Source organism: Hemiscyllium ocellatum, chromosome 22 (genome assembly GCF_020745735.1).
Source record: "Hemiscyllium ocellatum isolate sHemOce1 chromosome 22, sHemOce1.pat.X.cur, whole genome shotgun sequence".
NCBI classification, from domain to species: domain Eukaryota; kingdom Metazoa; phylum Chordata; class Chondrichthyes; order Orectolobiformes; family Hemiscylliidae; genus Hemiscyllium; species Hemiscyllium ocellatum.
In genome coordinates this window covers 16,967,749-16,981,362 of record NC_083422.1, presented here as the reverse complement: position 1 = coordinate 16,981,362, position 13,614 = coordinate 16,967,749, and the positions used below count along the sequence as shown (strand labels likewise).

General features: G+C 38.7%; 1 protein-coding gene across 2 annotated transcripts in view; it reads right to left on the bottom strand.

Annotated features, from left to right (window-relative positions):
• rpp30 (ribonuclease P/MRP 30 subunit) overlaps nucleotides 1-13,614 on the bottom strand; it is a 42,118-nt gene that overhangs the window by 694 nt on the left and 27,810 nt on the right. For both annotated transcript variants that reach the window (XM_060842362.1, XM_060842361.1), the window contains 4 exons: nucleotides 5,612-5,728; nucleotides 4,121-4,150; nucleotides 1,538-1,575; nucleotides 325-404 (listed from right to left, as the gene is read on the bottom strand). In XM_060842362.1, the coding sequence (XP_060698345.1) occupies nucleotides 325-404; nucleotides 1,538-1,575; nucleotides 4,121-4,150; nucleotides 5,612-5,728 (265 nt within the window). The remainder of the gene's footprint in view (nucleotides 1-324; nucleotides 405-1,537; nucleotides 1,576-4,120; nucleotides 4,151-5,611; nucleotides 5,729-13,614) is intronic.

Genomic DNA, 13,614 nt, shown 5'->3' with positions numbered 1-13,614 from the left:
ACTACAAAATCTGGGGAAGGTTATTAGACTGAAGTCCAAGTTTTCACAACAAACTAGTGCAAGGTACTGTATTGCTTTATTAAATATTATGTCAGACTTTAATTCAGCACATAATGACTTGTAAATCCATTTTCTTACATGACTGTCCTCGATAACAAATTGCCACAATAGACATCATTTGTTCTAAAGTTCTGATGACCCAATTAACCAGAACACACACGATAAAGCTTTGTAGTCCCATAATTAGGAAACATAATGTGAAAAAAAACCACTAATTTTGTAAAATATAATGACAACATTAAATGACTTTGATACATTACTTACCTCCATGCAAAAGAGCTGCTCTACAGTTGGTTGACACAGCTGCTTTGGCATCTCCTTCAGACAAGCCAAAAAGCAACCCACTTGCAATATCTTAGTCAAGGATAATAACTTTATAGAAGAGCAAAAATGTTTTCTTATTACCACATTATTTTATCATTATCAAAGTCTATTTAATGTAATTATACTTGCAAGATAGGTCTCCTTAATGTCTCCATTGTCATTACATTAAAACCTGGAAGGATATTGTTGAGAGATCATATGCATTATATTACTACCACCTTATAAAATGATCAGTATGATCTTATTGAGGACAACCAAATTATTTCACCAACTATTTTCCTCTAGATTTTTAGTCCGTGGAAATAATACAAAGCACAAACACTTATTATGAAGCTTTCAAAACAAGACCTCATTTGGACTCAGGATTAAGATTAGATCAATGAAGCATGGAATATCTTCGTGTTAGAATGTCGTTGTCAAGGACCATGCTATAATAATGGAAGTGTGAAATTTAATTTTAAGTGGGAGCAATTACATTATTTATTCAAGTTTTACTTGACTTTCACTGATATATAATTTGCCATTTCATCCAGCTGATAGCAGTCATACTTGTGGCCAAGGAGGCTATGGTTTAACCCCAATACTAGGCTTCTATCCCGAAGTTAGGCTACATTTTAGAATAGTATTGATGAAATTCTGCATTGATAGGAGTTGGTCTTTTGGATGAATAGCCAAATTAAAATCCTACCTATCTATTCGGGTCACTAATTATTGGAGAAAAGGTCTTACAGTATTATGGAAAATATTTTTTTCAAAACCATACTTGTATAAGGTAGGGTAAATAATAGTTTATTCAATTTGCTGCTGTTGCAGGACACTCATACATCTATGAAAGTAAATAAGTTCAATGCTCAAAGTTCAGCCCCAAGAGTTATGGGACATCCAAAGGGAAAAGTGCCATACAAATCAAACATCATTCATCAAAACGTTTTGACTAAAATATATCTGACCTGATAAAGAATCTTCATTCAAGATATTTTCTTCATACTTCCCAGTCTCAAATACTTGTAAACATTATTAGCGCAAAAATACATCTGCAAAAAGCCACTGTTGTTTTATTAGAAAATTAAGTGCAAATAAAAGTATTAAAGAATAGACTTGGTGCACAGAGTGCATAAATATTTATTACATCAAAGATGTTTGCCAAGGATACAGGTTAGCAATATCATAAGGGCCTCTCAGTTCCAAAGACTGTAAAAAAGGGAATAGACCCCGTCAATAACCAGATTTTTAAAAAATAAACAAAATCCAATTTTGGCACACGAAACATTTTGCACACTTCACAATAATATCTACCCTGGGTAGCTTTCCCAGAGTTGGCACATATTGTCTTATTGATTGTCTGGATTTAGGAAACATTAGGAAGACTACATTTAATGTCCATCAGTATTTGCACTGACATAGTGGCAGAAAACCTCTTTTCAGCACTTAATCCTATAACTGAGTGGTTTGTAGAATTACAATGAAACCAGACAATTTGGATATCCAGCCTATCGTTTATGGTGTGCGATTTACATTTGTTAACAATATTTTTACTGTTTACATTTAAGGTAACATATGGGTATTGGTTACTATTACAAACAATTTAATGTAGGACAGTCAGGAAAAGCATGGCTCCCCTTGGGTTAAAAGTTTAGCTTCAGAGCCATCCAGAACAGAATGTTTGGTTAGAAACCTGTTGATTGTTAAAAAGACAGAGTTGAAGCTTGGAGTCATAAGTTAGATTAGATTTAGGTTTGGTCACATGTACTCAAGTACAGGAGTACAATGAAAAGTGTACAAGTCACCATTCTATGGCTCCATCTTAAAAATACAAAATTTCATTTCATGTTTTGGTTAGTGTTAATATTTTGGGTCCAGTGACCTCTGGAGGGTCACTGGACCTGAAATGTTAACTCTGCTCTCTCTCCCTAGATGCTGGCCATACCTGCTCAGTTTTTCCAACAATTTGTCTTTGTTTCTGTTACTTCCAATAGCTGGTTATGAACACGCGAACAATTGAGAGTCATTGAGTGTTTTAAAATAATTTTGCTGCAAATTCAATGACAGTGAAATTGATTTATTTTGATTTACTAACGCTGTATTCCAAGTTTGTAAATTAAGAGAAATCCAAAGGAATAAAATGTTTTAATATAGGTTTTGGAAAAGGATTACTTACAATAGAAGACTACAACAAGGTCTAATTTCACCACTAAAGTATGTGGGGGCTCCTGGGCCATCTGCTTATCACCAGATTTCAGCAGGGAGAAGATGAGGATGCTGTTTTTTAAAATTAGTTTTTCCCAACATTAAGTTCATCCTACCTTCTTCTGGTGGCTTTGGGTGAGGGAGAAGATGGCTGCTGAAGCAGAGAAAGTGATTGGATCCAGCTGCTCCTCATGACTGCGTCCTGGTGGGTCCTTCGACTAGGTTGCTTTAATGGTGGCTGAAGACTAGGTGGGTCTGAGCCTGGGATTCCAAAGGCTCAGGTTTCCTCAGGCTTCTGGAGCGACTTTGCAGTGTTGGTCTGGCCTGGCCTGGCCTGGGATTCCTGCAGGCAGCTTCAGCAGCAGCCTGGCACTCCCTTCAGCAGCAGCCTGGCACTCCCTTCAGCAGCTGTTTTTGTTGGCATCGGTCTGGGTGTCCTTGTGGTGGCTTCAGTGAGTCTATGACCTTATGTAATGTTTTCTCCCGGCAGCACGGTGGGTCTGATCCAGATTTCCAACAGGCAATTTGGGTCCAAGTCCAGAGCCATGGATTAAGTGGACTTTGTCTTAAAGTGTTTTTAAACTTGTTTTTTCCTTTGTTACATTGTGTTATTCTAAACTTTTTATTTCTTTATTTTCCTAAATTTTCTTCCCCTTCCAATTTGTACTCAAGAATCTGTACCTGGGTACCTTTGTGGAGAAAGTGAGGACTGCAGGTTCTGGAGATCAGTGTCGAAAAGCATAGCAGTTCAGGCAGCATCCGAGGAGCAGTGGAGTTGAAGTTGCGGGCATAAGCCCTTCATCAGGATTGTGGTGCCTTTGTTCTTAAAGTGGTGCCATAAGTGGCAACTTGTAAACTTTTCACTATACTCACATGAGTACGTGACGATAAAGCTAATTCAATTCAGTTCAATGCAATGCAGTGAGGGGTGTGAAGAGTGCAATGATGTCATTTAATATTCAAATATTAAACTGAAATTATGGTCCAAGTTAACTCAATTGTATATGCTCTTGCACCTAATTAACAAATTTAAAGTCGTCCATACTAATTTCATCATACAAACATATTAATGGCTATATTTACAGTACAAAGTTGCACATATGACTGAAATACAATCCAACATCAGATGAAATTCCTAAATTACTGTATTTCGGCAACCAGATTGTCTATCAGAAATTTACAGTTGTCTTTACTATGGTGTTGTTCCAGTTATATATCAAGTGTTCAAAATTATTAACCAAACAGCACAAACTATGCAAAAGCATGAGTTTCAGAATCATTGACATTGTTTTAGTAGCTCAAAGTGAATGTTTTTCTCTTGAAAAATATTTCAAACAATGCTTTGAATGCAGACTTCTTATATTTTAATTAGCTGATCTAAATACATAGCTTCTGGGGGGGGGGGGGGGGGGGGGGGGGGGGGGGGCTTATGATTAACAAAACTATTGCAGAAAATATCACTGCTCACGTAGGAGACAGAGATAATAGAAGCAAAGTTGTAAATAAAATATCCGATCGAAGACATACATTGAAAAGAAATCAACCTTACCCTTTCTGCTGCACTTGACATAATGATGTTCTGAAAAAACAAGATATGAACATGTAAGTTGAAACATATGGTTTCAGAATTTTACACGGAAAAAGTCTTACATTTTATCAACACTGCCACTAAAACAAACAGGAACTCTATTTGGTTTGTAAATGAATGACAAGATTTGATAAGAAAGTAATTCAAAGTACTTTAGAAAATTGCTTGTGTTACCCATAGTCATGAACAATGACCCAGATTTTTCTGTCAGCAACAAAGTGCTTGCGCTCACCAATGACCTCAAAAAGAAAGATAATCTAAGATTTAATGACTTCTGGTGTAGATTTTCTCCCCATCTGCTGACATTAATTTAAATTGCCAGGACGAACTGATTTCCAGGTGCTTAACAGCAATGTGATCAAAAAGGATAAGTAGTTACTCACATTAAGTAATTCTCAGAAACAAACCAGGAGGTAAAATGTATTGAGAATCATTCATTATTTAAAAGTTTACAGCCAAAACAAAGATCGAGGTATGAACATTAGAAGCAAAATATATAAACAAACATTTCTAAATTATGAAAATTCTGCAAAAGTAAAATGACTTCTTCAGGGTCAGAGATGTGTTTTGGCACTTATGATTACTTAGATTCCATTAGTAGTCCAGTTACACTTTGGGGAGATGCCAAAAGTTGCTGTCAGTTTCAAAGGATAATGATGGTGAACATCATCAGTTTCTGCCATTACAACGTCAAAGTCCAGACCATTTTTTAAAACCTGGAATAGTAATTGTAATTAAGTTAAGCAGATATCTTGGTATGTTAAAACTAGCTAAAAATTGATTTTATCAATTGGGATCATGACGATCACAAGGGTATATACATAACAATATGCCACCTTCACAATTCAAGGAGGGTAGCATAATAAGCTTAGTGCACAAAGCCTATTCAGCAATGCCCATGTGCCATGAATGAATAAACACAGAAAAGGAAATGATCAGGTAGATGTTACAATTGGAATGCAACATGACAACACGAGCAAGAAGCCAGCTTTAGACAAAAATCTTGTCCACAGCCAACTATCTGCCAGGGACCCTATTAGAAATTGGCACTAGAACGTACAACAACCCAAGTGGTGCTTCTATTTCTTTCCAGATGCTTAGAAAAAAGGTTTGAGCTGCCTGTTTTTGCAGCAGACATTCGAAATATGATATCTTAAAACAAGTTCAAAGTTATTAAACACCACATTTCCTTGGTACTGCAGAAAATTACTACTTGTGGAAGATGTTCTCAGGCAACTGGGAATAGCTTGTGGTCCCAAGATCCCATGAAAAAAAAACATTACTTTTGCTTTGTCATTGTTCATGATACTGTTTCACAGCAAATACCTTAAAAAAATCCAATTAAAACTGTACACAATTAATAGTTCAACAACAATTGGAATATTTCTTTAACCTCATCCATAATCTCAATTAAAGATTTTTTTAAGAGAACAAGATAACTATTGTGCTCACCTTTCCTTTACATATCTGCATCAGGCTAAGTGCATTTGAAATGGTATATCTTCTCACTGTGGAATCTTTAATAGAAGGGGAATATGCTAGCTCAAAGTAAATTCCTCTCTCAATAGCCTGAAATAGAATAAGAAAGTATTCAGTAAGATGATGGATAATTCCATTGATGCTTTATCTAAATGAGCAGGGTAAGAATTAAGATAACTTTCATATGCCTTAATTTCTCTCCCTCAACAATTTATATTGCCATGGCATCTCTAACATAATAAAGGCTCCCTAAAAACTTTAAATGAACGCTATAAAATAAAAGGATGACACTGCTGTGGTCGACTAATTTTATGAAATAATCTCAGGAGCCTCGGAAGAGGTGACAATAATAGTTTATTGAGCCAATGTTGGGAAAATCCACCCCAGTAAAGATTCTGAGATTGTACATTGTAAATCACGCAGAGTACATATGCTCAAATTCTGAAATAGTCTGTTTTAGACAAACACATTGTTTTTCCACACATTCCAGAAGTGGTGAGATATAGGTTACTTCCGTTCTCACCACATCACATCTTCCCAGGGATCACAGTCTCCTGTCTGAAGCCTGTACTTTATTCCCGTTCTTGATTAAATCCCATTGATTTGTCTTTCGGTCATCCACAGTCTATTTCAAATATGGCCTCAGGACTAATATTGAATTGGCCACAGTTTCTGTAAAAATGCAGTCTATTCCTCAGCACTTACGCAGTTGAACTCATTTTTTAACCTGGCTGCTTTCATTAGAGTAAATGAAAAAAATCTTAAATATTTGCATGACTACTGCTTATGAAAATAACTAAAACCCCCTATCTTATCCTAATCACAGCTAGAAAAATTATGTGGATTTGTAGATCAACTCATGTCTCACCTAAATTGCTCCCTAACAACAAGCCACAGAAGGAAATATTAGGTCAGATGACCAAAGCTTGGTGAAAGAGGTAGATTTGATGGAGTGCCTTTTAGGAAGAAAAACAAGATGTAGAAAAAAAAACAATGCTGGACAAACTCACCAGGGTCTGGCAGCAGCTATGGAAAGAGAAATAACGTTTTGAGATCAGCATGACTCTTCTTCAGAACTAAAAGTTTTAGTTTGGGAAATGTGGTCAGCATTGATGAATTGGACTGAAGGGTCTGTTTTCACTGCTGTAGAGCTCTATAAAACGGTGTTGGAAAATGATTTTCTAATCTATTTTTGAGGCAGTGGCCCAGTGAAAAGACAAGAAGGGCTGTTAACTGTGGAGAAAGAGAAACAGACATCAAAATGGGTGTAAATTAAGATGTGAAAGGAAGGGAATAGTTTCTCTCTATCAAGAACCAAGTAAACAAGACATAAAGGGCAGCACGGTGGTACAGTGGTTAGCACTGCTGCCTCACAGCGCCAGGGACCTGGGTTCAATTCCCACCTCAGGCGACTGACTGTGTGGAGTTTGCACGTTCTCCCCGTGTTTGCGTGGGTTTCCTCCGGGTGCTCCGGTTTCCTCCCACAGACCAAAGATGTGCGGGTCAGGTGAATTGGCCATGCTAAATTGCCCGTAGTGTTAGGAAAGGGGTAAATGTAGGGGTATGGGTGGGTTGCGCTTCGGTGGGTCGGTGTGGACTTGTTGGGCCGAAGGGCCTGTTTCCACACTGTAAGTAATCTAATCTAATCTAAAGAAGGGTGTGTGCACGCATGTGCAAAAAACAAAAGAGAACTGTCATAATACAGTTTCTGAAGTTATTCAGTTTAATATTGAAATGTCAAAGCTGTAAAATGTCTAAATGGAAAATTTAATGCTGTTCCTCAAGCTTGCACTGTGCTCTGTTGGAACATTACAACAGGCCCAGGATAGAAATGTTAGCATGAGTGCAAGATGGTTTACTGAAATGGCAAGTAACTTGGAGGTGAGGGCCATTCCTACAGACAACAGAGGTGTTCCACAAAGCAGTCATCTAGTTTGTGTTTGAACCCTCCGACGTAAGGGAGGCCGCATTGTGACCAATGAATGCAGAAATCTAGATCAATGAAAATACAAGTAAAATAATGCTTCACCTGGAAAGTGTATTTTGGGCCTTGGACAGTGAGAAGGAAGGTGGTGAATGGGCAAGTATTCTGCAATCACCTCTGCTGTCCCTAAGAATGACCCTGACCTTCCAGTTACTTGCCATTTTAATAAAGAATTAGGCTGTCATTTTCCACTTAGGCACTTTCAGACTTGAGGTCTCAATACTGACAATGATAACCGCTGAAACTGATTGAATATATCTGTTCTCTATCTTGTATTTTCTTCTTCACACTCCCCCCAATGGCCATGTCCTTTTTCACTTGGCTCTAACCATCGAGGACTCCTTTACTCCCTTTAGTACTTTAATTTAGACCAATTTTACATCTTTCTCCACTATTAATAATGATTTGCCTTTTGCACTGGCCCTTACCTCTGTCAAAAGTATTAAAAACTTCAAACACGTTTCAATTCTGAAGTTATACAAGATTGAACGTTCACTCTACAGATGATCCAGACCTGTGGGTTTAAGCAGCATTCTTTGTGTAAGATTTCCAGCATTCATAATATTTTGCATTTATAGAGAGAAGCAGGGGTGTGGACTGGTTGGGCCGAAGGGCCTGTTTCCACACTGTAGGAAATCTAATCAACTCCAGAAGGCAACTTCCAAATAAACCTGTTAGACGATAACCTGGTGCTGAGATTTTTAACTTTGGCCTTGAGATGGCAACAGTGAGCTGCCTTTTTGAACTGCTGCATCCATTTGGATTTGACACACGCACAATACCATTAGAGAGCCCCAGGATTTTGACCCAGTAACACTGAAGAAATGACGATATATTTCAAAATTTGGATGGTGAGTGGGTTGGAGAGGAACTGGACAATGGTGGCAGTTCCACATATCTGCTGCCCTTGTCCTTCTGGATGGTAATGGTCACATGTTTGAAAGGTACTGTTTAAGGAATGTTAATATAGGTGGACAGTGCACACTAAATATTGTATGAACAGTCCGGTAATATAGCAACTGTTGAAATCTCCTAATCATACACAATCATTCAATTTCCTTGTATTAATACCTGGTTTATGGCCTGATACACAAGTCAAATAAAAGAAAATCTTTCACTATGTATCTTCTTAAAATCTTTCATATTTCATGAAAGACAGATTTGCCTCTCCTTTCACCTATGTTTAGTTTAAAAACAAACTGTGCCAGTTTTTCAGTTACTTCACATAGTTCTACTGCATATTCACTGCACCTTTCCATTAGTATGATGACCTGTTAATGCATATCATACTGCAATTATGACCCAATGTTATGCATAAATTCACTTTGTTGCATTTATACTCCATTTAATTTTATGTAAAATCAAAACACAATCCTAAACCAACTAAATTGCATTCACTTTTAATTTAACACAATTTTCAAACTTGTGTATGCATTTTATCTTTTCCCTTTACCAAGATTAAATACAATTTTGAAATACATATTTTGCAATCAAATAAAGCAGATGTCAAATGACAGGCACAATTATATTTACTAATACAAATTTTGAAAGAACATTGCACCAGTTACATTTGTGAGCACAAACAATTTATTCTGTGGTACTTATTCTGTGATGGGATAAGTCAATAAACCTTTGTTGTAAGAAATAAAACTGAAAACAAAAAGTACACGGAGAAACTATGAGAAGCAAAATGATTTGCCTTCTGAAAAATGATACATAATATTTATGCTAACTTAAGATGCAAATTAAAATGTTTATATTGACCATCTTCATTTCAGTTGAAGACCTATTAGTCATACTCATTTGCTGCTACATCAAGTCATTTTCTTGGCTTCAAGCATGGGGGCAGGAAGATTTATTTATCTGAAAACAATTTTAAGGAAAAGGATATACTCAACTCAAATACTATATTAGTCATCAACAATTAAATATGCTACTACTTACAAAATTAAACATGGCCAATTAATTGAAGAATCAAGAAGTGATAATACAGAAGGAAAATCACCTGTTTCTATCTATAGCAATAGCACCCTCTAAAGGAAAGTTTTGACAATGCTTCCATCTATAAAATGTGTGCATCACAAACATTTTTTACTGGCTTAAGAGGAGATAAATCATTTCGCTACTATATTTTTAAACCATATGTGTGTATGTACTATAGTACAAGCCTTCAGAAAGCCAGAATAACCATTAAAACTTTGCATCCTTGATAATTCCGGGTGCTCTGGTTTCATCCCACAGTTGAAAGATGTGCAGGTCAGGTGAATTAGCCATGCTAAATTGCCCATCGTGCTAGGAGCATTACTCAGAAGGAAATGGGTCTGGGTGGGTTACTCTTCGGAGCGTTGGTGTGAATGAAGGGCCTGTTTCCACACTGTAGGGAATCTAATTAACCACTAGGCTGATAGATGTAAATTAGAAGTGGCTATGCAAATTTCTGAAGGCTCTTGTCCTCCAGAATGACACTAGAAAGTTAGATATATTGATAACAGAAAATAATGAAAAATAAGATTTTAAGTGATCAAGCCTGCTGTGGCCCTGGTAAAATCAATCAAATCAGTAGGGAGACAAGTATGTTCAAACCTGCCATTCACTGATTTTAGATGTTGAAGACTGAGAAACTAGCCACATGCTCTTGAAGACTTGGATTGAATCACCTCAGCCTTCTAGGGAACACAATCCTAATGTATTCCTCCTAACTTAATTTAGCTAGGTTATCACCCAGACAAATCTAAAAGTCAATAATTGAGAGAGAGTCATAATGACGTAGAGCACAGAAACAGAGCCTTCAATCAACTCATTCATGCTGACCAGCTATCCAAAATTAATCTAGTCCCATTTGCCAGCACTAATCATGTAGCCATCCAGATACAATTAAATGTTGTAATTGTACCAGCCACCACCACTTCTTCTGGCAGCTCATTCCATACACTCACCACCCTGTGTGAAAATATTGCCCCTTAGGTCCCTTTTAAATCTTTCCCCTCTCACCTGAAACCTATGCCTTCTAGTTCTGGATTCCCCCTCGATATTATAAATCTGTGGAATGACACCCTTCAGCCTCTGATGCTCCAGGGAAAACAGTCCCAGCCTATTCAGCCTCTCCCTATAGCTCAAACCCGGACAACATTCCTGTCAATCATTTTGGAATCTTTTCAAGTTTCATATCGTCTTTCCTTTAGAAGAAAGGCCAGATTTGCACACAATATTCCAGACGTGGCCTAATCAACGCCCTGTACAGCCGCAACATGCCCTCCCAACTGTTGTACTCAAATGCTCTGACCAAAGGAACAAATACCAAATGCACTGCTCATCATCCTACCTACCTGCGACCCCACTTTCAAGGAATTATGAACCTGGACTCCAGGGCTGTTTAGCAACACTGCTCAAGACCTTACCGTTAAGTGTTTAAGGTCCTGCCCTGATTTGCCTTTCCAAAATGCAACATCTCACATTTAAATTAAACTCTATGTGCCATTTCTCAGCCCATTGGCCCATCTGATCAAGATCCTGTTGTACTCTACAGTAGCTTTCTTGACTTCAAGGTTTGTGCGAAGATTTGTAGCTCGGGTGCTCGTTGTTGTGGTTCTGTTCGCCAAGCTGGAAATTTTTGTTGCAAACATTTCGTCCCCTGGCTAGGCGACACCATCAGTGCTCTGGAGCCTCCTGCCAAGCGCTTCTTTGATGTTTCTTCCGGTATTTATAGTGGTCTGTCCTTGCCGCTTCCGGGTGTCAGTTTCAGCTGTCCGCTGTAGTGGTTGGTATATTGGGTCCAGGTCGATGTGTTTGTTGATGGAGATTGTGGATGAATGCCATGTCTCTAGGAATTCCCTGGCTGTTCTCTGTCTGGCTTGCCCTATGATAGTAGTGTTTTCCCAGTCGAATTCATGTTGCTTGTTGTCTGCGTGTGTGGCTACAAGGGATAGCTGGTCGTGTCGTTTCATGGCTAGTTGATGTTCATGTATGCGGATTGTTAGCTGTCTTCCTGTCTGTCCTATATAGTATTTTGTGCAGTCCTTGCATGGTATTTTGTAAACTACATTAGTTTTGCTCATGTTGGGTATCGGGTCCTTTGTTCTAGTGAGTTGTCGTCTGCGTGTGGCTGTTGGTTTGTGTGCCGTTATGAGTCCTAAGGGTCGCAGTAGTCTGGCTGTCAGTTCTGAAACGCTCCTGATGTATGGTAGTGTGGCTAGTCCTTTTGGTTGTGGCATGTCCTCGTTCCGTGGTCTGTCTCTTAGGCATCTGTTGATAAAGTTGCGCGGGTATCCGTTTTTGGCGAATACCTTGTATAGGTGTTCCTCTTCCTTTTTTTGCAGTTCTGGTGTACTGCAGTGTGTTGTGGCTCTTTTGAATAGTGTCCTGATGCAGCTTCGTTTGTGTGTGTTGGGGTGGTTACTTTCATAGTTTAGGACTTGGTCTGTGTGTGTTGTTTTCCTGTGTACCCTTGTGGTGAATTCTCCGTTCGGTGTTCTCTGTACCATCACGTCTAGGAATGGGAGTTGGCTATCCTTTTCTTCTCTCGTGAATCGGATTCCTGAGTGTGTGGCTTTGATGATCCGGTGTGTTTTTTCTATTTCCGTGTTTTTGGTGATTACAAACGTGTCATCGACATATCTGACCTAGAGTTTGGGTTGAATTTGTGGTAGGGCTGTTTGTTCTAACCTTTGCATAACTGCCTCTGCTATGAGTCCCAAGATTGGTGATCCCATGGGTGTTCCGTTGATTTGTTTGTATATCTGATTGTTGAATGTAAAAAGTGTGTAGTGAGGCACAAGTCCAGTAGTTTAAGTATGCCGTCTTTGTTGATAGGTTCCGCCTCCTGTTTTCTGTTCTGTATGTCCAGTAGGTTGGCTATTGTTTCTCTGGCTAGGGTTTTGTCAATCGGAGTGAACAGTGCCGTCACGTCGAATGAGATCATGGTTTCTTCTTTGTCTATGTGTGTATTCCTGATGACGTCCAAGAATTCCTGTGTTGATTGTATGGAGTGTTTGGATCCGCTGACCAGGTGTTTCAGTTTCTGTTGTAGTTCTTTGGCCAGTTTGTATGCTGGTGTCCCTGGTAGTGATATTATGGGTCTGAGTGGGATGTCTGGTTTGTGTACTTTGGGTAGTCCATAGAATCTGGGGGTGTTGTTGCTTTCCGGGGTTTCATTCTTTGTAGGTCAGCTTTGGTTATCTGTCTGTTTTTTTGTAGATTCCTTAGCGTGTTATTTATTCTATTGGTGAGTTGTGGTGTGGGGTCAGAATCCTTCATTTGGTAGGTGTTGGTATCTGTGAGTAGTTGTTGTGCTTTTTTGATGTAATCTGATTTATCTAGGATGACCTTCATTCTGCCTTTATCTGCTGGTAGTATGATTATGTTCTTATCGTTTCTTAGTGCTTTCAGTGCTTCCCTCTCCTTGGTGTTGAGGTTACGTGTTTGTCTTTTTCTTATCATCAAAGGTACGACCGTTTGTCTCACTGTTTGTTGTGTCTCTTCTGTCAGTCCATTGTTCCTGAGTGTGCATTCTAGTGCTGCTAAGAAGTCTGCTGTCTTGGCATCCCTGTGGTTGTAGGGTAAAAAATGAGGTCTGCAGATGCTGGAGATCACAGTTGAAAATGTGTTGCTAGTTAAAGCACAGCAGGTTAGGCAGCATCCAAGGAATAGGAAATTCGACATTTCGGGCATAAGCCCTTCATCAGGAATCTTGTGATTAAACTAATGTAGTTTACAAAATACCATGCAAGGACTGCACAAAACACTATATAGGACAAACAGGAAGACAGCTAACAATCCGCATACATGAACATCAACTAGCCACGAAATGACACGACCAGCTATCCCTCGTAGCCACACACGCAGACAACAAGCAACATGAATTCGACTGGGAAAGCACTACTATCATAGGGCAAGCCAGACAGAAAACAGCCAGGGAATTCCTAGAGGCATGGCATTCATCCACAAACTCCATCAACAAACACATCGACCTGGACCCAATATACCAACCACTACA